Source organism: Osmia bicornis, chromosome 9, assembly GCF_907164935.1.
Source record: "Osmia bicornis bicornis chromosome 9, iOsmBic2.1, whole genome shotgun sequence".
Classification (NCBI taxonomy): Eukaryota; Metazoa; Arthropoda; class Insecta; order Hymenoptera; family Megachilidae; genus Osmia; species Osmia bicornis.
Genome location: NC_060224.1, coordinates 2,189,493 through 2,215,671, shown reverse-complemented (window position 1 = coordinate 2,215,671; position 26,179 = coordinate 2,189,493). Strand labels below are relative to the sequence as shown.

General features: G+C 41.0%; 2 protein-coding genes across 6 annotated transcripts; one reads left to right on the top strand and one right to left on the bottom strand.

Moving 5' to 3' along the window:
• Nucleotides 1-18,517, bottom strand: LOC114876758 (G protein-coupled receptor kinase 5). 5 transcript variants are annotated; one of them, XM_046287265.1, is made up of 9 exons: nucleotides 18,408-18,517; nucleotides 12,494-13,228; nucleotides 11,707-12,142; nucleotides 9,022-9,117; nucleotides 7,723-8,080; nucleotides 6,600-7,506; nucleotides 6,194-6,331; nucleotides 5,819-5,947; nucleotides 1-5,754 (listed from the first exon to the last, which is right to left on the bottom strand). In XM_046287265.1, exons 3-9 carry the CDS (start codon nucleotides 11,756-11,758, stop codon nucleotides 5,659-5,661), a joined length of 1,776 nt encoding a protein of 591 aa, XP_046143221.1. In that variant the 5' UTR covers nucleotides 11,759-12,142; nucleotides 12,494-13,228; nucleotides 18,408-18,517; the 3' UTR covers nucleotides 1-5,658. The 5 variants fall into 5 exon arrangements, with proteins under 5 accessions (XP_046143221.1, XP_046143219.1, XP_046143220.1 ...); XM_046287263.1 differs by lacking the exon at nucleotides 18,408-18,517 and adding an exon at nucleotides 16,665-18,270; XM_046287264.1 differs by lacking the exon at nucleotides 18,408-18,517 and adding an exon at nucleotides 16,874-18,270.
• Nucleotides 18,518-19,677: 1,160 nt separating this feature from the next.
• LOC114876759 (lysyl oxidase homolog 3) lies at nucleotides 19,678-26,014 on the top strand. Its single transcript, XM_029188551.2, has 8 exons — nucleotides 19,678-20,174; nucleotides 21,113-21,259; nucleotides 21,814-22,092; nucleotides 22,310-22,516; nucleotides 22,685-22,982; nucleotides 24,181-24,309; nucleotides 24,492-24,615; nucleotides 25,062-26,014. The coding sequence occupies exons 1-8, from the start codon at nucleotides 19,958-19,960 to the stop codon at nucleotides 25,182-25,184; spliced, it is 1,524 nt and encodes a 507-aa protein (XP_029044384.1). The 5' UTR covers nucleotides 19,678-19,957; the 3' UTR covers nucleotides 25,185-26,014.
• Nucleotides 26,015-26,179: the final 165 nt, after the last annotated feature.

Genomic DNA, 26,179 nt, shown 5'->3' with positions numbered 1-26,179 from the left:
TTTCGATGGAAGGCTTTCAATGTTTTTCTTTATAAGGGCCGCACGAATTATTAATAAATAATTTAAAGTCTTGGTTACATACGCGTCTATATTTTGTATGTATAAACATATAAGTTATAAATATATGACAGTCAAATATTTATAACTTATACACAATATGTGTATATATATATAAATATATTATACATGATATATAATATATTTATAATATTTATAACTCTGTTCACAGTAGTTGTACAACATACACAGAGATTACAAAAGAAATAAAATTTCATTTGGCTTCGTCGGCGTAGCAGGAACAAAAATTTCCTTTTTCTTCTCATTCCGTTTATCTCATCAAGTTTTAACAAAGAATTACGAAATGAAAAGAAGAAAACATTAAAAAGAAAGAAAGAAGTTTGGAACGGATATTCCAGCGCGATCTCGGTTCGACGCTTTGATTATTATCATTATAATATGAAAATTAATTAGCGATGTCATTTTGAGCGTTTCTTTTTCTAATATTAAAATTAAATTTCGTTATATAAGAGCGTGCGTATTAAATCACCCTCTTGAATTCGTTGATTCGATAAATTACAAAAAATTTGTCCTATGTTTAATACAATTATTAAATAAATTAATTATTAGATACTACACAGATTATTCTTAAGAAACAATTTTTTTTAGTACCTTTGTCTATAAACACTCGATTAAGTATAAATTGAGATTATCATCAAGATTCGTTCATTAGCGCCTCATCAGAGATCATCATACCTATTCTCATGATGACTCAATGGTTAAAAAACGGATATATTTTGAGCTATGTATCGTTGGTTACAAGAATTAGGCTTTGAAATTCGCAAAGGAAACCGAGAAAGTCGTCGCTGGAGCCCAGACTTAAGAAACGGTGAAACTAAATTGACGACCTATGCTAAAAGTTACTTCAACTGGCCTCGATCCAATGAAGGACACACGCACACCTGAGTGCAAATAGTATTTGTAATAAAAATGAAATATAGCACTTTCATAGATGATAAATTTCTTACAATTTTAAAACCAAAGGGGGCTCAAAATTGAAAATTATAAACTTTTTATATAAAAATGTGAACTATGATTAACTTTTGATTACCAAATTTCTACAATTTATTTCAAATACTATTTCCACCCTCCCTCTATACCTACAAATCTGTGTTTTTTTTTTTTACCATAGTCTTTCATACAAAGTGACGGCGGGTTAAAAAGAATTATGGAAGAAAGTATACAGCTATCTATAAATACAGTGATAATCTCACATCGGTATTCCCATCGTTTCACGAGTTAACGATTAGGTCTCTACCGCTTAATTCCTCTTTTTTTTTGCACCTATACAAACACGCATCTAACACCTAAACTGATTCGCTTCCTGTATTACTAGCTATTGTATAATATCGTTGCTATAGTATATATATATATATATGTATATGTATGTACAAAGGAGAACTTTCACGTGCTCACGAACTTAGGGAGATAATGAAAACACTTGTCCTCTTCCTAACGGCAAGGGTTTTCATTCATACCAGTACATTAAGCAATTGCATTGGAATAACCATGAATATATGTATAGAGATTGTGATCCTTGAACTTTGATATAAATTAAAGTTTATATTGCAACGTGGATCATTCTTGTTATCAGTATTAGATCAATACAATTTTCAGAGACATAAAACAAAAAATAGATTAATTATTCCAATGCAATTTGATAATCACAAACGCCTTCCAGTGTGAGCTTAACAGTTTGACATTGCACTTAAAAGAGAAAGTATAAACATTTGCACGGAAAAGTGGAATGATTTAAATATTATTCGCGCCCCTCTTTCTACAATTAAAAAAAGGAAAACGTCTCGTTCGTTGTACCGAAACGATAGAATATACAAAATTCTCGAATAGAAAAAGAAAAGACTGGCAAATGGATGAATACACGCTTCTTCGAGACGAAGAATTTGAAAATGAACACTATGAAACTATTGGACGAGCACTAATCAAGATTCCTGGACAAACGTCCAGTAGAATACGAGGTACTTTATACGAGAACATCGTACGAACGAGTTGATTCGTCTTTTTTGAGCAAAAGACACGCGCCTCGTCAGAAACAATCCATCGAATAGCATTGTTTATGCAACTCGATAGTTTGTGGAAAAGTTTTTAACCCAATCGACCCTGTTTAATATATAATATTATCCTACGAATTCGCCATAATTATAGTTATTTCAAATACTGTATAAGTAATTTAAAAACATTGAATAAGCAATTTGAAAAATTAAAGTTTGTAAAGTGTTTGATTTCCCAGGTCGAAAGGGTTAACAAATTAACAAACGGAGCGGTAGGACATCGAACAAAAATAATCACAGTTGAAAGCACTGAGAGATTCCTTTCGTGATTGCAAGTATGGCATCGAACAACGAAAACCAGACTACCATCGTTCTCTTTACACGATATCCTTCGTTTCTCCCCTTGGTAATTAGTTGTTTAACACTAGCCTACATATTATTACAGAATAATGCAAAATTACGTTGCTAACTTCGAACCACCGGGACGACTCACAATTCACTAATGCAATCCGACTTGGTATAATGTATAATAGCATATAATATATGATTTACCAATTTTCTTCAACGATTAAAATTTGTGCGATTCTCTTTTCGGTTAATTCATTTAACCATCCAGACTCGACATTTTATACCACCAATACAAATTATTGTATCTTTTAAGATACACTCTAATGCAATGGAGGCTTCCTTTTAATTTAAAAAAAACCCATGGAGAAGCCAGGAAGAAGCCTAAGCATAGAATCTTTTGTCTTCCGAAAAAAGAACAACAATTCTTAAATGATAATACAAAATGCCTGCATTACACACGACTGTAGAATATATCATTATCAAGTCTGAAGGGTTAAACACCGAAAATTGGTAGAATATTAACAGCCATCGAGTTTGTCGTCGCCAATGGTTGAAGAATGAGAATTCTACCGCAGTTTGTACGAGTTACACGGTGTTGTATCGTGAGCGATTTAAAATTCCACGTTCAACCGATAAACGTCCTTTCAGCGTTGATCGGTTGAATTGGAACAAATGACAGATATGATCGTGTTACCATCGATTAAGAGGGTGACACCGTTATTCGTGGATTAATAATACATTTTTTTCGTTACCTTACTAATACGGGATCCTCTTAATGAGACACACCCCTTTCGTTTGCTTTAAATACGCAATAATACATAAATATTATTAGCGAATGGACTATCAAACGAACAATTGTTATTATTAAAATAAAAAAGAAAGATTTCAGAATTGATTTGAAATCGTTTAGAATTACTAAATGATTCGCTTCTAACCCTTTGACTGCAAAATGTATACAATCAATCAATTAATTAAATATTAATAACTATTCCAATATTTTCTTATTTTTAAAATGCAAAGTTCTAATTTTAGATATATCGCACCGCAAAATACTGATGGTTCCTTTTTAGAGCGCGCCGCAATCAAAGGGTTAAATATATCCTAATTTCATTTGTCAGCCCATTCGAGATATACGAATCGATTCGCCTTGGCAACGACGTATGATACAATCTTTTTAAAAAAAAAACAAAGAAAACTGTGCGAGAATCAAAGGCTAATATAAAATGCAAGCCACGTGATTTCGACGATTCGACGGTATTATTATATCTGGCTACACCTGTCAGCCTCCTATTCTCGTTTACGCATCATCATCGTCTTTCTTTTATCAATTCTTGTCTCCGGCGACAAAAAGAACAATTCCTCTTGACTTTGTATAAATATATCTTTGAATGTGCGCGACTATTCGTGTACGCTTCATCAACAATGCGATTCATTATTTCTCTTGGAAAAGGCCTTTGGAAAATGTTCGATCAAAGAATCACTGAATCACTTGTAGAGAATAGAAAAAAAAAATATATATGAAAAAGAATCGCGTACCATTTTGTGCGTATCTCAGGACGGGTTAAACTCGTCGTTTAAAAAATGATCCTTACTAAAAAGAAAGATAATTGTATACATAAGCGCATCCGCCGTGCAGACTGTAAACCATCGTCAAAAAGTAAAAGTATTATCAAAAACGTAGACACCTTAGACTAAATGCATCTATCCCTTTCGTAATCAGAGTATCCTTGAATTAATTAGGCAGATTACCAATTGTTTCGAGCAAATACAATTAGAAGAACCTATTGTAGATTGTCGATTAACAAAGAACACTTTGAATCAATCTTAGACCGTGTTTTACGTACTGCTCAAAATTAGATCTAATATTAAAAGTTACCAAAATTCATGTATAATTTACCGAAATGTATCAATAAAATGTGAATAAAGTACAAAAATAACGTTGGCCAATTTTTTTTATACAAATACTCCACTGTGCAAGATTCTAAAAAAAGAAAAAAAGAGAGATACTATAGTATAAATAGTCATTCAAGACAGCAGTCACCTTGTACTCGTTTTGAGCAGCATACATACAATGAACCAGTGAAAAGACTGCATAATCTGAATGTCTTTGAACTCGCTTCCGAAGAATCAATGGGAGCGTTTTACGATGCTGTGACGATTTTCACGCGTATACAGCATTTTTTTGTTTTTTCTTTTTCTTTTCTTTTCAATAAGGTTACCGTTATCGTTATCACGTCGCGTATGCACGCGCGCCAGTCGTGTGCACCGACTGCGCTAAGTACACATACTTATTATACACGTGGCGAACGCGTTTCTCTCAAAGCGTGCGGACAAACTTACAGCATCGACGCGTAAACATTTTCGCGCGACCCTAATTAGCACAGCGCGCGTAATTGCGTCACTGGTATTTAACGCGCAAGCATTGCACACGTGTCAACATGTAAACGGTACTCGTGTGGCCGCTGTTTAGGCGTGTGTATATCGACGGTAATTGTACTTAGACGCATGGATGCAAGGATTAACACGTTGATGAATGAAGTAAGTAAAAAATAACATTACTAGTAATTTTCTTCTATCGTTTTCAATAATATCATTGGTATTATTAATATTGAACGTGACGTGGATCCTCAGCAAACGTGTTAACGGATAACAACCCTAGAAATTTCAAAACTTTGTATCTCGATGTTCGCCATTTCGCTAAAAATTATTACAATTTCATTTTTGTATATGATAATGCATCCGTGCGGTGCATTATAAAATGCACACGAGGTTTGCACGCAAACGGACGTGTAATTCAAGATGTTTCAATATGTAACTACCTATACATATAGTTACCGTCCATCGTTTGTTCGCAGGTAAGAATAACATTGTTAAGAATTCATGAATTTTTAATAACATCAGTCTTACTGCAAGGGGACGATGACGACGCAGCGTTGACAAACACGCATCGGTTTTAAGAATCCTCTTGAATTCGTAAGTCGCTCCTCTCTGTGCTCTGGAGAAACCTGAGAAATCTGTGCTTGTGCCGAGTGTCCTATCTTCATCTCAGCGATCGTTTCTAACATGGACAAGTGCAACGAGTGCGGTTGCAGCGTGTGATCGGCACCAAAGTCGCGGAGCCGTATCGGGCGTCTTTTTAAAGCAGCTTCGGGCAGCACCTAAGCGCCCGTCGGCGTCGTCCGCAACGACGACGTCGCACTGACGACGACGTTGGTAGATTCGCACTACTCGCGTTCATTTTGGATCAGCTGGCTGGCATCTCCGAGTTCTGACTCTGAGACAGCTCTAACAGATGACATTCTGAGAGCGGTATCTGCCTTGTACGCGCACTCTGTTTCTTCTATCATAAGCAATCATTATGAAGATTAATAAAAATAGTAGAAATATTTATTACGTGATCGTACCTGTCTGCGAAATGGAAAACAGCCTCTGTTCTCGTTGTTGGGTGGAGGATGGTTGATCAGCAGATCAGGAGTCGGTGTGTTGTTTGGGCCTAACACGTTCAACTCCTTAAAACACTCCGTCTCGATCATCTGGAACAGAAAATAGAAGTCTGCTGTAGAATATAGAATCTAAAGAAGTTATTTGAACCCCGATCGATCGGTCAGATTTCTCTTTGAGAGGTAAAATGGATTCGGATGAACGATAAGAAGCACTCGTGTGTTCTCTCTGACGCATGTGAAATACTTTGAACACACCCTCTGATGCATTGCGATACCGTCAAAGAGAGTAAATCTTTTCCTCTTCAACATGTCTGATATGTAATTGAAAATACTTACCTCGTTCTGCCATGGAATAGACACGCTGCCGGTATTGAATTTACTGTAGAATGTGTCGTCCGTGGCGTCCAAATTGACACCTTTCACCGTGGAGAACTGTTCGATGTCTAACACATCCTTAGCGTAAACCGCGTGAGGCTGGAAAGAAAATTGCGCAACGATCAGATTTTTATTTCCCTCGATACACGAGAATCGCGAGAGCTATTGTGCGTTAACTTCGATATAGAAGTGATTTTTTTGCAGCCTGGTCTAATGAAACTTTTTTATCAAAAGAAGAAGCAATTTACTAGACTAAAAATGGTCATAATTTTTTTAACATCCTCCTCATCGGCTTCCAAGCGCAAAAAAGAATCGAAGACGACAGAAAACAACGACAATAGAATCGACTTGAACGACACCTACTCACATCCGGCACAAACGGCGGTTCCCACATACCGGCCTCGACCCTCTTCCAGTTCAAGCATTGAAAAAAGCTATGGAGCTTCACCTCCTTAGCCCCGTGTCTGCCGCACTTGCATCCCAGCCTGTTCTTCGGGCTCTTCTTCAGCAACTGCTGGCACAGACTCTTAGCTTCCTCGGTGAACTTGGTCGAATACCTCTCCTGATCTTCCTTCACCCTCCTATCCACCTCCTCCCTCTTCACCTTCTCCTTCCTAGCGCGAAACGGTGCCTGGCCTTCAATCATCTCGTACAAAAGACAGCCAAAGCTGAACCAATCTGGCGAAAATGTGTACTTCTCATTGTCGATCACTTCCGGTGCCATGTAGCCTACCGTGCCCACTCTTCCTCTCACCATGTCTCCCTCAGTGATCTCAACGGCCAGGCCGAGGTCGGAGATCCTCACGTGGCCGTGATCGTCCAGAAGAATGTTCTCCGGCTTACAGTCCCTGTATACGATCCCTTGAAGATGCAGGTGCTCCAGACCGCAGACCACTTCGGCGGCATAGAACCTGGCACGATTGATGTCGAAGCCAGGTTCTCCGCCCATGTTGTAGATGTGAAACTTTAAGTCACCACCGTTCATGATGGTCAATACCAAACATAACGCATCTTTAGTTTCATAAGCGTACGCTAACGAGACAACGAACTTCGAGTTGATCTTCTGCAGGATGTTCTTCTCGATCAACACCATCGCCTCCCCTTTCCGTTTCTTGATCCTCTTCTTTTCTAACTTCTTACACGCGTACATTTTACCCGTCGCTCGCACCTGGCAAGCGCAAACCTCCCCGAAACCACCCTTGCCGAGCACCCTGTACATGCGAAAGGTCTTGTACGTGACCGGTTGGGCCTCCAGCCATTTCCACTGCAGGTACCTGGGGAAGATAATGAACAACTGGTCTAGAAAACGAGAAGATTTTGGTATTCGGTGAATTAGGCTTTCCTTGGTTAACAAGGAATTAGATTTAATTTAGGCTCTCCCTAAGTTCTCCCTTAATTCTTCCAAAACTGAAGGCAAACTCTACGCCTACTCTTAACCAAAGAAAGCCTACTCTGCTCTCATCAACCCACGAAGACACAGCCAAGATTACCTATAGAAATAGAAGCTAGTTTGGAAAGCTGAAAATGGCTCCCCAGCAAGGAAGTTCTTCACGGTCTGTGCGATCTCGACGAACAGCTCCTTCCCACCTGTGCCAAGTCTCTCCTCGCACTGAGCGATCAAAGAATCGTTCAGGATGTCCACCACCTCCGAACCTTCTCTCTTCAGGTACTGCTCGAACAGATCCTTCGCCAATTCGGTCCGATTCTCGTCCATCTCGATCTCGTACTTCTCGATCGCGTCCAAGAAGAGATTGTACCGATGGTAGGCCGGTTTCTTGTCCTGGCAAAACTGCCTGAACAATAGTCGACCGATTGGCTGTTGATCCACCACATAGCTGTACCTGATATCTGGACAAATCGAACGCAAAGAGGACAAGTGATTGATTAATCGCGTTGCACTTGATGATTAAAAAAATATCGAAATATCTTAATGTTAAACGAGTTTAATGCTTTTATCTCTTCGACTAAACAGGGTCACGGCGAGTATTAAATGAATTTTCCATTGTATCAGCTGGCTCTTCTGATTTACAAAATTGGGACACTGATAACACGTTTCTTTCTAAGCGAAATCTCTCTCCCTGGTGAATCCTCGTGGTTAATCAACACGTGACCCTCTGCCATACGACCCCGCTTCTCTTGGATTATTGAATCTCGAGTTGAACGAAGGCGAATAACGAGAAGAGTAGGAGGTTGGACCCCTCGGCTTGTTCGACCAGATAAGGAGCTATTGGACTCTGTTGTCTCGGTTAATTAAGCCGTGATGCCGCGTCGATGGTTACTTCGTCGCCGAGGGCGGCAAGAAAACGACAGTTTCTCCTTTCGAGTGGTCCGATCGAGTTTGCTGACACAACTCGATACCACATCCTCGATTAACCCTTTTCTCTTCAACCCTTTCGTAGACAATGGAATATCGATACTTCAATGTCTAAGATTATTTGTGTAGTAAAAGTCTTACTACAATTCTATTCATAGAAGTATTCAATGAGAGAGTTTTCCAATATTTTTATCATCATTTTAATTAATTTATTGTCATTCAGAGAAGTCGAGCCGAGAAGAACGGCAAGGTGAAACGAAGCTTTGAATTATTAATGTTAAATCCTTGATAACGAAATACGTTGAAGGTGTTGAAACGAAATTGGAAGTAATGAAAGCTTCGCGTATAATCCCTGTCGACGATATCGTGGTCGTTATCGCAGACGGATTAGAATAGGAGGATTAAAGGTTCACCGAATCGTCTGTCAGCCAGACGAGCGAAGTTGGAATGAAAATAACAAGATTCCAAGGCTCACCTAGCTTATCTTTTAGGCCAATGCATTGGGAGATATGTGGAAATTGGAGTATCTTCCGCCATTTCTTACTCTTTCCCTTGTTGCTGTCACCACCGCCTGAAACAAAGTTATTTATTTTCAAAGAATTTGTAAAATATTACAAAGTGTTATATTATGGTGTAGTAATAAAAGGAAGGAAGAAAGAACAGGTTTCAAGGTAACCGTAAGACACACCATAGATTCTTAATGCAAATGAAATCATCAGAAACCTCTTTCCACATTGGTCGAGCCATAGTTTCACCCATAGCACGTATAGCCAAGTGAAATTTCAACGTCGACAGCCTGTCAACCTTCTACGGGAAGCAACAGGAACTTAACCGGTCCTACGTAGAGGCCATGGCGAAAGTATTTCAGAAAATAAACCGCGCAAGGTCGGCCTGCCACGAGGTTCATTCATCCTTTACAAACGTGCGCGTTACAGCATCACCTCCGGGGCGAATACAATTGCAAATTAATGAAACAGAGTTAATTTCTATGGCTAGAAAGCGAGGAGTTTGATAAATGATCCTGATCGCCTTTAGAAAAGAGAAACATTTTCATCTATTCTTTTTGTTCCGGTCGACCCGGTCAGAAACAGAGTACTCCTGAGATCGCGACGGAGAACGACACCCTCCCTGGTGCAATTAACCCCGTACACGGTTTTCCAAGCTTCTTACATAATTTACAGACGTTGCGTTAACACGGAGGTCCGCTCTTCTAGTATATTTATAAAGTTCACCGAGGCGCGATGCGATTACAGGCCCATTGACGTCGGTTGCCGCATCACGCGAGCCCATTTACCTACTTCTGACCGAGCCACGCAACAGGCTTTCGCCTCGCCACCGACAATATGCTAATTAACGCGTTGACTATCGTGGTGGGGTCATCGGTGGCCGGTACCACAAATTTAATACAATAAAATAACAGAGAAATTGCAAAATTTCAAAATCTACCTTACAAATTAAAATTACGCTTAATTAACGTCGCACGTCAAGTAGCACGGTACTTGTATTACATAAATAAAAAATTAAGAAAATTACTTAATAGAAAATGTTAACAAGTTGCAAAAAGATAAATTAGTCGCGATACCATCAAACAGCTTCCATCAGGAACGCGAGTTTACTGCAAATCGACCGAAAGCCCTTACGCAAGGGTTGCAGAGAAGTTTCGTAATCAGTTGGCGACCGCGTTAGAAGTTTGTTTAATTAGTATTCCGTGTGGCTTACGATAAAGGAAAGCTTAGCTTCCTTATCGACGACGGCTACGGGGACGCCGCCTCGGGTCAGAATAAAATCTCCAATTACTTGCAAGGCCGCTCTTTCCTACCTCCCCCGCTCGTGTCAATGCAAGCTGCGCTTTATTGCACGCGATACAAACAGCAAGAATGTAATAACGTAAAGTATGCAGTTTAATTAGAGTTTTGTTCCCGGGACGCGTTCTCATTAAGCCATTTGCATGTAAACTGTTTCAGCCTGGACCCGACCTTCTAATAGGAACATAATTTTGAAACCAGCAAATAAGTTCATGAGTTCAAATCGTTATGTATTATTAAGATTTTTCTCTATTTATTCTTTTCAGTCTATTTATTAATCGATTGCTCTATGCCAATTATCGGTTTACAAGTACGTTTAACGCTAATGGCAATTTGAACACCTATATTTTTGCAAACTGACTATCTTAGAAATTGGATAATTAACAAAACTGTAAAATTAATTAACAGAGTTACCGCGCTGCATAACGCATTCTGACATAAAAAAGAAGCGCGATCGCGCCGCGTGGCATTTTTCGACCGGATTTTTACAAAATAGAAAGAGCTATATCTAAACATTATAGAGTGTTTAAAAATGATACAAAGTGAGATTGTTAATTAGAGAAATATCGTTGAATATCAACTCGTGACAGTCACAGACTGGACAGCTAAAGGATTAATCCGCTGTAATTAATCCAGATTCTCTCCTATTACGAAAACAAAACTTACTGACCGAAAACTAACGGCACGTTTCCATAGAATTCACGTGTCAGAATGAAATATCATTCGTCTAATTACCGCCGTGTACCGTTTCTACATAAATTTCCACAAATTTATGCTCGCGTTCAGCAAGCGTGGCTAAAGCACGCGTTGCAGAATCTTCTCGAATTTTCAAAAATATTTCTCTAATACAATATTTTCTGTATTAACTCTGAATAGCATGACTAATGTGCTGCGCAGATTGAGAGAACGGTATTGTATCGTAGCATAACAATTACATAAGACACCGTGATACCAGAAGGTACGGAGCAAGAACCGGAAACTTAACGTCGCTGTTGATGATACGGAACCTAGATTTTGTATTTGTGCAACAGATGCTTAATGAGATCCTTTCTGTACGGTCACACCAGGGGTTCTCAGTCCAATCACGAGAATCACGAGTTAGAGAAAACGATGACAAAGAAAAGAGAACATAAGGAATACTGTGAAAAGGATACAGTCATTTCTACAACTGCAGAATTTGTAGAATTAAAATAAATTTTAATTGGTAAAACGCCTTGGGTTCCATCTTTAATCATCTAAAAGAGGTGTAAATTAAAGCAATTCCAATAAAAACACAAATTAAGAGTTGGTGCAAAGAAACAGAAGCGTACATTGAAAAAGAAAAGAGTTAATAATTTGAAGTAAATTACACTGACCTTCTCTCGCTTTGAGGTATACAGTGTTCGCCACGATATTCTCCAACTCCATCAATTCCAGCTTGATCGAGTTTACGCGGCCGAATCGAGAGCGAGAAGCCTGGGGGGCGACGAGCAAGAAGAGAAAGAGCGTACGGCACAAGCGGAAGTCCGGACGGTTGCTGTCGTTTTCCGGGGTTGATCACCCAGTCGGGCTCGGGCAGACCTGCTCCCATCTGCGGCCCGAACCACACCACCCCAGGGCCGATCAGTCCAAGGACAACGGGAAGGACGTTGACAAGTCGCTGGTCGAGCCGACTCGAGTTCCAGGTTCAAGAACGTCCGTTTTTCTTTCGTTTCGTTTTGCGTTCACACTTATCGAGCAGACTCGAGTTCGTTGACCTTTCCTCTGCTGGTCGAAAACCGTCCTTTCCCGCCAATTACGATCTTCTTGTAACTAGGAAGGGTGGACATATTTATATAAAATAAGATTCGCTTTATCAATTTCAATGTCCTTGATATAATACATCATTTTTAATCAGAATGACTTGTGGTTTTAGAGAAATGGTCACTATTGCTTTCTTTTAACCCTTTTGGAACAGAGCTTTTTTAACACATTCTCGTTTTAAAAAAATAAATATTGTCTGCGCTTTCCTGATAAACTCTTTGTGAAAAACAGCCCGATGCGAATGTGTTAAGCTCGCAAAGAGTGTTATTAATTTGAAGTAAAAGAAGTAATAATTCCATTCATACATATATCAAGACCATTTAAATGAATAAAATGAACCCTATTCTATATAATAATTACCGAGGGGTATTTTGCTTTGCGATATGCCGTGGATGTTCCCCAATAAACGTAAAATCTGCCTATTTTTCTCAACGATGTTTACACTGTCGTGCATCCACGCAATTCTTTCTTATCAGTGCTAACGAAACAGATTGGAAGATGAAGATGAAGCTTCATGGGGATGCGGCAATCGGTAAGTCGCGCGGAACGAAGCATTCAGAATCCCGTGATTTCCCTCTGATCGGGCCGCAACACCGTTTACATTTGAGAAGAGAAAACGAATCGCACCTCTTCTGATGCGCAATCGCTTCTCCCTTCGAATCCGTGTCTCCCTTTAAATACCAAACGGAGATGGGGCTAACGATCGTCGCAACGGATCCCAGGCCTTTTTAACGTGGCATTGTAAAAATGTCACGTGTTCGCCGCGGATTCACGACACCTCCGGTGCACCTTGGTACAGGCCTTTCACTTCTCAACTTTAAACAACGCCGCGGGAGATCCTTTCAATTGTGTTCTCGGATGGATGTTCTTTAAGTGCTTTCTACACCCACGGATTCGTTTCTTCCTTCTCGATATCGAATCTTATTCGATATATCTTTGTATCAGGCGGTCGTCGAAGGAAGGAAGCTGATGTTCGCGCGGTTTCGTTTCAGACCTTTCTATCTACAAATTTCCAGTCTCCTTTCGTTCGTACCCGGTCGCTGTTCCGCGAAGCGTTTAATGTATTCTCCTTCGCACCGATCCCTGATGTACGTTCTGGAATGAGATTTCAGATTGGCCGTGTTATATTAGTGTGAAAGGAGTTGCGGGCGTCTGCACTGGCGTAGCTAACAATACGTCATGCCTAGCAGTTATTGCTAACGGTACAATCGTCCCTCGTTAGACGGTACAGTTTTGGAAAAATTCCTAACTCTATGATACAATTGTAGCCTGTGGATTTGGCGTCAGTTGGCGATATACGTATGGCAGGGATTTGCATATATAATTATTAAAAATGAATATTAATATACAGGGTGCAAATTAATATTATTATCCAGGTTTCAATCCACAGCACAGGTGTTAATCATAGGAACTCAAGGAGAGAATATTCGTCAAACTCTTGGATAACTTAATCAACAGAATCGTCCAGCAAACTGTCGAATATTCTTCTCCCTAAACGATGGAAAATGTTCTTTACGTCAGTGTTTCTTTAATAGGGAGGATATATCTCGATCGTTTGCGCCGATCTTCCTACGCCGTGAATGAATTTAAATAAAAAAAAAAAGAAATCACTATGCTAGTCGCGCTTCCTGTCGGTTATCTGACTCGCAGAAAAGACGACGACGACACGCACTTATCTAAGCGCGTTCTGCATGCGAAATTACCAGGCGCACATGTGCGTGAACAGTACGCGCAGCAGGTGCGTTACGCGGATAAAGATAACGACGCGACTAACCGCACCGTCGGCGTAGTATCTCAGACGCGGGTAATCTAATAACTTTTCTTTTTATTTTTCTAAGAACCGATTCCTATCGACGATCGACCGGCTGTCTCTATGGACTGTCTTTGTTAATTGGACGCGGTGGAATGTCTCTAAAGCAACCGGAAGCAATCTAAATTAGAAAAAAAAATTAAAATTAAAATCCATATAAAACTTTCAAAAATGGAATAAAGTTAAATATAATTATTACGATTTGTACGATTACTATTTTTTCTAGAAGATTATAAAATTATAGAGCAGGTACATTTATTCCACCCTGTAGATTCTACGTTCTCCACTTGAGTCTAGTTAACGTATCACTCAGCCATTTTCAATCTATACGTCCTTCCAACCCTTTCGTTCAATCCGAGTTACAGTCATTGGACGGACTGTGTCGATGGAATTAAATTCGAACCAGATAGATTCTCGTCAGAGTGGATTTTACAAGTTCCCGTATCAGACTGGTAAATCCTATTAAAATACACCGGCCAAACGAACGAGATAATTTGACATGAGTTTTAAATTAAGTAACGGCTGGAGGAAAAAGGAGTCGGAGAACGGGAGGAATCGTTAAAGGTTTTAAACGCTTTTTCTCGATGACGCGATTCCGGTTTTGCGAAACCGGATTAGGAAGCGGCGAGTGGCGACGATAACGACAGAAAATAAAAAATAAAAAAATGAATAACGCGCCACCGCGAAGGAAATAATGATAGTCGCTGGTTTTCCTCGTATTCTGTATCTTTCAGCCAGATAAAAAGTGTTCCGCCACGAAATTAGCAGAACGGGGTGCAGCTTGTATGAAATCGAGATTGTAACCGATCGTCACCGCGATATCGCGCGCTAATACAAAAATTTAATCCAATATTTGCGGTGCGTACGACCGACGCGGTATCCGTTGTTTGCGGAAATAAAAGGCGCGTTGGGGGACGGTTTATAAATGGCCGGAGACACCAGAAACTACGAGATGATATTTATTTTCCGTCGACTGGTAGGATTATACGCGGAAATAGAAACTGCCAATAATCGATCAATCGTGGTAGTTCGTCCCGAGTACATACACGGGGAGAGGGACATTGATAACCGTTAAAAGCATTCCCGATGTGTCAGTCGGTAATGCGTTTCATACGTAACCAACGGTATATCGGTAACGCAACTGACAGAGACAAACGGAAACAACGACGTCCAAGCAGGGGAGAGAGAGAAGGTTTTGGAGAGAAAATCGGCATGAGAAATAGAATATCAACCCTAAACGCATAAACGTTCGTTTATCTTATTAACCCCCAGCGATTAGGTTAGGTTAGGTTAGTGGGTAAAAAATAAAAAAAATACACAATGAGAGAAGAGGAAAAACGGATGAAGAGAGAGAAAATTAATTCTTCCGTATCAACGTGAACAGGTCTCGGACAGGAAACAGCGATCAACGCGCGACAAGAAACAATGATAAAAGCCCTGATGACACAAAACATGTAACGCAATTTCCAGTAATACGAGGAGCTAACCCTTCATATTCTGCTGATTATTCAAAGCAATTTTGAATTTTTTAAATATCAGCATTCAGATATTGAGAAATAACATTGTCAATAAGGAAATTGAGAATTTACAACGCCATCGTGGGTTGTTATTGATTCATTATAACGATAGATCCTTGATTTTTATTATGTCTACATTGGAACCCGTCCAGCGGTGATCTGATGGAAAAATTTCAAACGAATTACCATTGTCGAGATGCAAATTGTTTACCTATATTTGCCGTCTGACGCAAGTCAAAGAATTTGTAAGAAGTAAACATCGAACAATGCAACACCATCGACGTCTCACAATCGATATATGAAAATCGAAATGTATATCGGGCGATATACCTGAACGTCGCGCGTCGGAGGGAAACCTCGCTCGACGGGTCTACGTGGAGTCTAGTTATTTTTCTTTTTCCCACGAAACAAAGCTGAATTTTGATGGTAACGATAGGTTAGGGAGGGAAGAGATGCCGGTAGAAGCACGCGGTTAGATGTAACGAAAGGATGCGGAAAGCACGGCAACGAAAAAGGGACGATTGAATGAGAGACAATGAACGCCGATGGCACCGCGGGCGAGTTCATTGAAAGGGAGAACGAACGAGCGATCCTTAGCCCGCGAATCGAGACGCATTTGTGACTGACAGCGCGTGTACACCGAGCACAAAATGCCTGTTGTGCGTGTGCATCAAATTGAGAAATCAAACGTTAGGGAACAGAGTGAACCCTTTGTCCGTCGCAGACTGAAAACACTTACGTCGGGTGTATTTCGACCGAACAGCTTAATTTGACACCGGCTGTGTTGCTCGCGCTTCTGTTTGTCCCTAGTTGTTTTATGGAAACCGGGAATAACGAGAAATAAATACAGAAGATGAATTAAATGCACCTCCGATGGTGAGAAAAGATTTCCGGCACCTGCTCGTAGGTGCATTTGAAACAGGGATAAAAGAAACTCACCGAGGGGTGCTCGAAAAGAATCCCGCCTAAAATATTCTCGTGATCGAAACGTGAGTCGGCTACCGTGCGATCACGAGACGCCGCGCCGGTGTCTCGAAATTTGTCACGCGAGACAACACGCGAACGAACAGTCCTGAGATGTCGGAAAAGACACGCGTCTATGAAAAAAATGTTATCTAATCGTACGCTAGAATACGAGATACATAATTTAGAATGATACGCATGCATTTTGAAAAGATAGAAAGGAAGAAAGTTGAAGACGAACCAATTCGAAGAGAGAGACGCCGTTACCGACGGAGCGTGTGGTGTCTCGCACGTCACGGAGGCACGAGTCGGTGCGATACGTCGTTTCTTGAAACACGAGACGGGCGTAAACGATCTTACGATGCTTTTCAACAGGGGTAGGGCAACACCGGGTTAGAGAAGGGAGGCACACGTATGGTTTCTGTACACCCGGTAGAATGTAACACACACCGATAGCAGAGCACCGCGCGGTCTGAACGGCGACACGAAGAAAGCGCAATGGCCGACCGCTGCACCTCCGGTGGTAGCTTTCGATCCTTCCCGGCCACGAGGAACGGTATCACACACTCTTTGGAACCGTTCGATGAAACGTCACAGGCGAACGAAACGGCTCGATCGTGTTGACGGAATCGCGATTAAAACCGTGGGTGTTTTTTTTTCCGTTTTCACAACGCAGCCAGGGACGGTTCGTACTGTCCGATCATATGAACCCGCTGCTGCCACTTGCACCAGACCGCCACGCACCGTCCCGTCCGCTGGATAAAAACCGACTGACTGGCATGCTCCGTTTCGAGTCGCGATGCACCGCCACGGATGAAGAGGTTAGGGTGGAGGGGACATGTTGGGACACCGAGGACGACGCCTCCACCCGAATCGGTGCGACAGAGACGAGGATAGACGCGCGGACGACTCCGATTGGGCGTGGTAGAGTCCCTACGTTCGTCTTCGGATACCGACTGCGGGTGCAATCTTCGCGTCCGCCATCTTGACTCACGGTTCGCGCGGTAAATTTGAACGCAACCACTGAGATTCGATATAATCGAATTAATTTTTAATTTTAAATCGTTCAGTTTCGAATATAAATGCTAAATGAGTTGATTAAACCACATTAAAAAGAAAAAAAAGGTTTTTTATGCGGAAGCATCCCCGTTTAAAACCACGTTTGATAATAGCGGGATTTGCAAGCGAATTTAAATTGCATTTGCATGGAACATTTATGCTGTAGCGTTATCGAGTTGTTTAAATAAATAATTAATTTGTATTTCCTCTAATGCATTCATAGCAACCGGTATGCAATTACCGTTAATACGTTACAGCAAATTCATTCTGCATAAAGAAAACAATAATTTACAAAAATAAAAATGTTAGCGCTGTACAGATCGGTAAAAGAAGCGAGTCACTGTAATTTACTTGCTGCCACCCGCAGAGCTTACTATTCACCAGCCTTTCATAAACAACTGCACGGTAGATCGTACACGTAATCGAGGCATTTTGAAAAAGGAGAAAAAGAAGAAAATAGACACATCGTATAGTACCGTGTAGTATCTGTTGAAATCTCCAACGTGAGATGACGCGGCGCGTACTACTGCTAGCAAAGTTGCCGCGCGTTTTTCACGCCTTTACAGACCGACTCTAATTTGGATTCTCGTACGTACCGCGCTAAAATTATCCCCTTCGCATACGCAAGAACGAACAATCCAAGAAGCAAGGATGGAGCAACAATGCATCTGGTGTATCAGTCATGTATGTCATTAATGGTTGCGGTTGCGGTTAGAAGGCATCGAGAACTATAATTCAACTGGTCGCGATATAGCGGGTTACACGAGACACCACGATTTACGATATTCATTATTGCTGCCGAGGCAAAAAGGCGATCCAGTTTTGTTTTTTTTTCTCGCGTATGCAATTTTGTAATTTATCTTTGAAATTAAATAAACCTTTCCTTCCTTTCTATAACAATAATGGTATTAATTAAAAACCTTACCTGTCCAAATATAATTGGGACGCGTTTCAGCAGGGGTGAAATAAAAATTTCGTGCCGTGAAATTTCGGTCGGCTCTCGTTCGAGTACCGTGCGGATTTAAGAAGCTCCTCTTCATCCCTCGCCATCACCCCTAACACAAGTATGCCTCATATCAGAAGTATGTCAAGAATTTAGCCGTGGGTCGTTTTCACTAATAGCTTACGATAATTGGTTGGTCGTGTTACGCGACGAAACGAACCATGTCAAAAGCGGCCTGTTACTTGAATTATGCCGATTTTTTGCTTCGTCCTCGTCCGGCTGGCGACGGTGAGGTCACGAACAAGTGGAGAACGGTGAAAAAGTTTGAACGAAGCGAACCAGCTCATCCAGCCTCTTGTCTATGAAATTCATCGTCATCTTTTTTGCATAATTCACGCTCCGAACTTGTTACTCCTCCTCCCGACGACTCGTTCAGCTGAAAATTGAAAGCTTCGTTAGTTAAACTTCCGAGTAACAACGGTCTTACGATTCTTCCCGTGTTTTTTTCATAGTACATTATCTATAAACGATCGGTGACCCGCGATTGTGCAAACGATACGAGGAGACCGGTGTATCGAGTAACGAGAACCACACTCCGCAAGCCACACTCCACGCTGGCTTTCTTCTAAGCTTCAGATCTTTTTCTTCAGATCGAATTGCCTTGCTCGCCGCCGACTGACGACACTCGAGCTCCTGTTGGATTCGAAGAAAAAAAGCCCCTGCACGAGCTCGCTTTTTGAAGCGTCTTATAGAAGCGATAACGGAACGCGAACAACCGTCGAAACTTTGAACGATCGTATCGAAGGAATTCGAAAAATCCTGCTGAAAGCTTCCTTCGTCATCCTGGAACGTGCACTGCTTTGAGTCGAGGCGAAGAGGGATTGGATTGCCTTGCCGATCGCTTCTCGTTTGTCAAACACTCGAGGAGCCTTAAGAAACGTCAATAAAAACGACGAATCACTAAACTGATTAACTGAAATGTTAAAAAATTATCTATCCAGAGTTTCTTGAATGATATCTGAATTTTCTTCTAAATTTCCCTGCTAAAAATATCTGTCTTTTATTAATATTCCTGATAGTGATTTAAAATCTCTTCAGAGTCGTTGGGTAAATTGATCTTGATAAAACAAACCTTGGCAAACAAGCTAATCAATGAAATTGCGGAAATCTGCTAATTCCATCAACTTGATGCTAGCCGTCGGATCCCCGGATCCCACGAGGAGATGGAAAAGGAAGGGAGGCTAGAAAAAGCGATCTACCATGTGCCGATCGTCCAAAGTGTTCCACTGTAGACGCGTAACTCTTCGAGACCGCCTCTCGCCTTCCAGCTAGAAGCAAACACATATTCCATCGCGCGATCGACGTAACGAGCATCGGTATCCCGTGATACTCGGTAAACGAAATACACGTGGCGTGAATTTTAACACCATCCCTGATTACGATCTGTAAAAGATTTAGAGATCAGTAGGAGAATGATTGATAATTTCACGGTGAAGGATCGTTAGATTACTTTCCATGTTAGTGGTTGAACAATGACGACGAGGTGGACGATGAACTGGAGGAGGCTCATTTTCGTCGGCTTCTTGATTATATTGATCCTGGCAGATGTGTGCAATGCATACAATAATACCTTGGACAAGGTTCGCGAGAAAAAGGCGCGAATGGTGAAGAAGCTCCGCAAGGACGTCCGGAAGTTAAAGAAACAGGAGGGCGCGGTGAAGCTTGTAGGTGGCGAGGGTGGACACGAAGGTAAAAAAGGACAAATTTAAGGTGTTTCAATCTTAAATAAAAAGAATCTTCGAAGCTGTGAAATTTTCTATCGATCATCCGAGGCGTCGTTGATCTTACGTTGAATGGACGTCGCCATATGGAACCTAAAAATTCAAATTCATGAATGAAAAGTGTCGAGTTTAATACTCTATTACTAATAGAAATAAAATATAGATAATTATCTATAATTTGCATTAACAGCGCGTTTCTAAATACGAACGATAAGACGGAAGAATAAAATTGAAAGTTGTAGGTGGGTGAAGGGCAGGCAGGCTGGGTTCGCGTGTCAAGCGTTTCGCGATAAAATAAAAGCACACGCTATCTAGGAATAGATGACTTACGTGAAACGTTGCGGTTTCATCAGGCGTTTTCTCGTGGACGTTGTGTAATGGCGATTAAAAAGGGGTCAACTCGAGGATGATTTATGTCAACGACTGTGTGTTACCGTGGTAGTAGTAAACGTCACGCAGCCACGGTACCGCGAGCCACGAGATGGGATACGAGCATCGTCGAATTGCACCATAAAACAGGATAGAATCCATCCCAGACGTTCGCGTGTCAATTTTTATTACCCATCCATTGGATATTACATTCCGTGCCTCCTTTCTTCTGCTTTCTTCTTCGTTCTTCCCGATTCCAACTTCTTCGCTTCGATTCCCGTGAAAACCTGTAATGCATCAAGCTCTTTACAATTTTTTATTCTATATTAAATTTTGAAGAAGATCATCCACCATCTCTGCAGTGATCCACCCACAACTTTTATTAAAAATACCTTATCTTAAATAATCGCAATTCCAATGAACCGTCTAGGATCCTTTTAATCGACTAATTTCCGTGATGTTCTCTAAACTTTACCCTGACCCGTACAGGTAACGGAAAACTGATGTGCTAATGTCATAATTCGATTGGTTATGCAGGAAACGTGGAAATACTTCACGAGGGGAAATGGGGCAGTATATGCGACGACGAATGGGATTACTTGGAGGCCAATGTGGTTTGCAGGCAATTAGGCTTCGACGGTGCAATTAAACCAACGACGAACGGTCACTTCGGTCAGGCCAGAAGTGAGATAATATTGTCTCTTCGTCCTAGTCAATACTTCCTCCCTATCTGCCACGTGAACGGAAATAAACAGGAACGTTTTCTGCGACAGAGAAATATCAGCTGATTATTAAAATGAATGAAAAAAAAGTATAAAACGTTCATCCCTCTGTTTAATCCTAATCTCTTCTCATTTACATCAAAGTAAATTAATCCTTTGCAGTTTCTGTTGCAGCGCGCAGAAACGTACATCAAAAAGATTGAAATTTTTCTTTGTAAAGATTCGCGACGTAATTCGCCGATAGAAATGCAAAATAATGGAACCGCCGATAATCGATGAATCAATTTAGCATAAACGTAGCTGCAGCCACGTATCTTTCACCTGTTCCTGTTAATCGAGGTCAAATTGACCCCGCCTTACCCTAGTCGCGTTAAAAGTATTCGAAGGTTGCACCTTTAATTCCACGTTCGAAGTTAAACGATGAAATATCTTCTTTCAAATTGAACGGCAAAGGATGAAATTTACAACGTTCTAAAAATTTCAAAAGACACGATAGATATACTGTTATCCGTTTAGGAATGTATTGGATGGACAACGTGTACTGCGACGGCAGCGAGGACGAGTTATCCAAGTGTCGTTTCGACGGATGGGGTACGTCCGACTGCGAGAACAGCGAGGCTGCAGGTGTAATTTGCGGCCGGGGCGAAGAGGAGGCGATAAGAGGTAAAACGAAGGGCAAAAGGAAGCCGGAGAAGCAGAGAATCAAGGATGTCCATCAGAGGGGAATGGCGATAAGGCTGGCCGGTGGACGAGTCCACGGCGAGGGTAGAGTCGAGGTCAAACTTGGACATTCAGGTAACGCTAATGTCGATACGTGTCCGTGGCGTGAAGGTAAATTGGATTGTTGCGATTAGAAATGGCGTGTCGCGTGCAACGCGTCTCTTTGTCTATCGGTGAGAGGCGTTGGCGATTGAAAATATGTTACCTCGTCGTTGTTCTAATAAATGGTATCGCATTTTTCTTTCGAGATTATTCCAAAGGGAGAAGAAGCTCGAGACTAATTTCATTTCAGATTGGGGTGTTCTCTGCGGCGATGGTTGGTCCCTGTTCGAAGCGGCGGTGGTTTGTAGACAATTGGGCCTTGGTTACGCCTCCGACGCCGTCCAGACGAACTTTTTCGGCGGCCAAAGGATACCGATCTCTCTCACCGGTGTGCAGTGTCACGGAGACGAGAACAGCCTGATAGACTGTCTGCACGACAAGATTCTAGAATGTCCAGGTAGGCGAGAAGGTATCATAATGAAGAAGGAGGAAAGGTTTCGCTGAAAAAAGAAAGAAATGAATTTCCAAACAAAAAACTTCCATAGAGTAGAAAAATGATATCTAAAGAAATGTGAACAGAAGGGATGATAAATTTTGGATACCTTGAATTATTCTCTGTCTACAGGGTCTACAGAAAATGTCGCGAGTGTAGTATGTCTGAAAGAGATGCCAGATCTTGTCTTTGACCATATAGAGTTGATGCGTACCGCCCATCTGGAAGATAGACAACTATATTGGCTCCAGTGTGCCATGGAAGAGAATTGCGTCGGTTCCCAAGCATACAAAATTCAAAAAGAGTCGGAGAATTGGCACCTGGAGACCAGAAGGCTCCTTCGATTCACCGCGAGGATCTTGAACGCCGGTACTGCGGACTTTCGACCCTCTGTCCCGAAACACCTATGGGAGTGGCATATGTGCCACATGTGAGTGATAAACCATTATTAAAAATATTCATGAAATTGTATCATAAATTTTCAAATTCTAAACATTGTGATACTTTCAAGAATCATTTACAGAAACGATTCGATTTCATTTTGAAAAGAAATATGGAAGCTTTTCCGTTCGTTATTATAACTCGACCGCTGTTGGCTCGAAGTTAAATGCGAGAACTTCGTTGTCTGCTACAATTTCTCCAGGTTATTATCCCTGTCTGGCAACCGGCTTGCAAGCCATTTTATAAAACAATCACGGGAAAGGAAGAGAGTAGAAAAGAAAAGAGAGAGAAAAAAAAAGTAATATCGTTTCGATCCTGTTGGCAATTCGCCGTCTGTGCTTCGTTGTAACTAATTTTGAATCTTCGACAGTCTAACGCGGAGGCGTTTCGTTCTCTGGAAATGGCGTTTAACCATCTGCGTTGCTTTCGAAAGCGTGGAAATATTGGCCAGACGAAAAAACGTTGCGTTGATGGTTTTAAGTTGTAAGATAACTTTGTTCGTGACGTCAATCCCGCTCTCATTGAGAGCCACGGCTGTTCTGCTGCTCCGTTCTTCTCTCAAAATTGATTAACAGAGTTGTTGATCCATAGAAACGAAAACAATCTGACAGGAAGTTTCATATTTTTCACGTCAAACTTATAATAAGCGAGGAGTGTATTTAAAATACAATTGTGAAAATGTTAAGAAACTTTTGATCCAACAAAGATTAATCTTGACTTTCAAATCAAACAAGTTGATGCTCAAGTTTTTTAATACATAAGTTCATCTTCACTGTGATAGTCAACTTGTTAAATACACCAGTAGAGGACATTTCAATTCCAGTGTCCTAAAATGAAATATGATTAGTCTGAAATCGAAATGGATCAATATTCAAATCTAATCATCTGTTAATATTTACCTATAACAAGAGTTAGTACCTACTTGTTATATCCAACATACGATATTATACATCACGACCCTTATGACTGTAGCAGTGAACGTGTTAACGACTTCGACGAAATCGATGCCACTTCCAAGGATAATGTCCCTGGCGAAGTTCGTTTTCCCTGGCAACGATCCTCCTGTGTCTTATCCCTTTCCCCAGGATCGATCGTTTTATCATCGTTTCGTATCAAAGTGCGAACGACGATCATGATGGAAGCCTAAGCACGATCGTTAATTCCACATTATACTTTGTTAACGACAGGCATTACCACTCGATGGAGGTGTTCGCCACGTTCGACGTATTAGACAAGAACGGGAACAGGCTGGCTGAGGGACACAAAGCGTCTTTCTGCCTGGAGGACAATCAATGCTTGGACGGAGTGAAGGCGAGGTAAACGTGTAATTAGTCTCGTTAGCAAAACGAGCCGGGGTTTGCTTTGCTTTTCTCAGCTTTTGACGCGTGTACACGACGAATGATAGTACGAATTGAAATAATTTTTTCGTCCTTCCTCACGTCGACGCGTCTAATTGGCGTGGCAATTAAAGCAAACCGTTGCATCCCCACGATTTCAGGTACAAATGCGCCAATTACGGGGACCAAGGCATCTCCGTCAACTGTAGCGACATATACAAACACAATATCGATTGCCAGTGGGTGGACATATCGGAACTTCAACCTGGTGAATACGTCTTCAAGGTAAGTTGAGGGATGATCGATTTATCTGTTGTCATTCTATACGAGAAAATAAATGGACGTTGTTGTATCTCAAATTATTATGAAAAACTATGAATTTCTATACATACCAAGGATTTAAAACTTAGGCTGTACATTCAAGGACTTAAGGATCTCGAGTCACTCCTCGCAATATGCTTTTCTATAGACACTAAGGATCCGTCCGGAAAGTCTATCTTTTCCCTGAAAAGAAAAACGATTGCGTAAGATTGTCGATAGCAAAAGAAGAGACATCATCGTTGATCCTTAACGAGGACTGTAATGGGGTAAAGGAGGATTGTGTAAGAGGAAAGAAGAGTTCGAATAAAATAGAGCCCGGATAGTTCTGGTCCATAAAGCCGTGCCGCGAAGCCGAGCAATCGCGATACCGTATAGGATGGTACGTAATCGAACGATATTTACGTTTTCAGGTCGCGGTAAATCCGGAGTTCAAAGTGGGCGAGATGTCGTTCGACAATAACGCTGCAATCTGTCGTTTACTCTACACGGAAACATTTGCCACGGTGCATAGTTGCACTATGGGCAGACCTTGACACGGACCTGTTACGATAATGCTCGGCCTGATGATTTCATCGCGAAGAAGAAAATCATACGCGACGCGCATTATCGTGGCTCTTAATTAAAATCCTTCCATTGCGTAAAAACAATAAAGGCTCGTCTCGAGTAATCGTTGTTCTTAATTGAACTGATTACCCTTATCGTGGGCTCGCTGCGAAGAAAACGGAAACTCTTCGGAGAAATGGTCTAAGAGAAATTTCACGAGGAATGTGAATTTACGTGATTTCATAGTAATCGCTATTTAACAGAGCTGATTGTCAGAAATTGGAACGCTATTCCATTAATTAATATTAATTGAACTTACTTAGCTAAAATCTACTAATATTATTTTAAGTATATGTAATTATTATTTAATAGCTAGCTTAAATTATAATTTCATCTTGAAATATATGAAAAAGAAATAAATAAAGAAAACTATTTATTCGTCGAAAGGAAGAACCCCTTGGCGCTTAAGTCGAGCAACCAGTCATACAGATCGAAGCGGTTCAAGAACGACCTCCTTCGAACTGATGCTCTCCGTGGCTGGAATCTCAAGTTTCGAAGTCTAGGAGTCAATTTATAGACGCCCGACCCACGCCAGTTATCCTCATAGTTTGCTCTAGATTTTCAACCACGACTACGCTAATAAATTGAACAATTCAGGAGAGTGGTTCCTCGATGTTCGAACCGTGTCTAGTCGATACTCGGTGCCCTGGAATACCGGGAACGGCAGCGAGAAATCATCGAGGCTCCCTCTCTTTCATCGTCGAAGAAATAATTCGAGCAACCAACATTCCCTCAAGCGGGAATTAAAAAAATTGGAGAATTTCCAATATTAATCATAATCAAGAATTTGTTTTATAAATATTTGTATAGAAATATAAATGTATGAAAATATTATCTTTAAAATCAATAAAGTTTTTATTGATTCACACAAGTGTTCTATTTTCTTTGATTCGAGGCTTTAATTTTAAGTATCACTAGATAATGG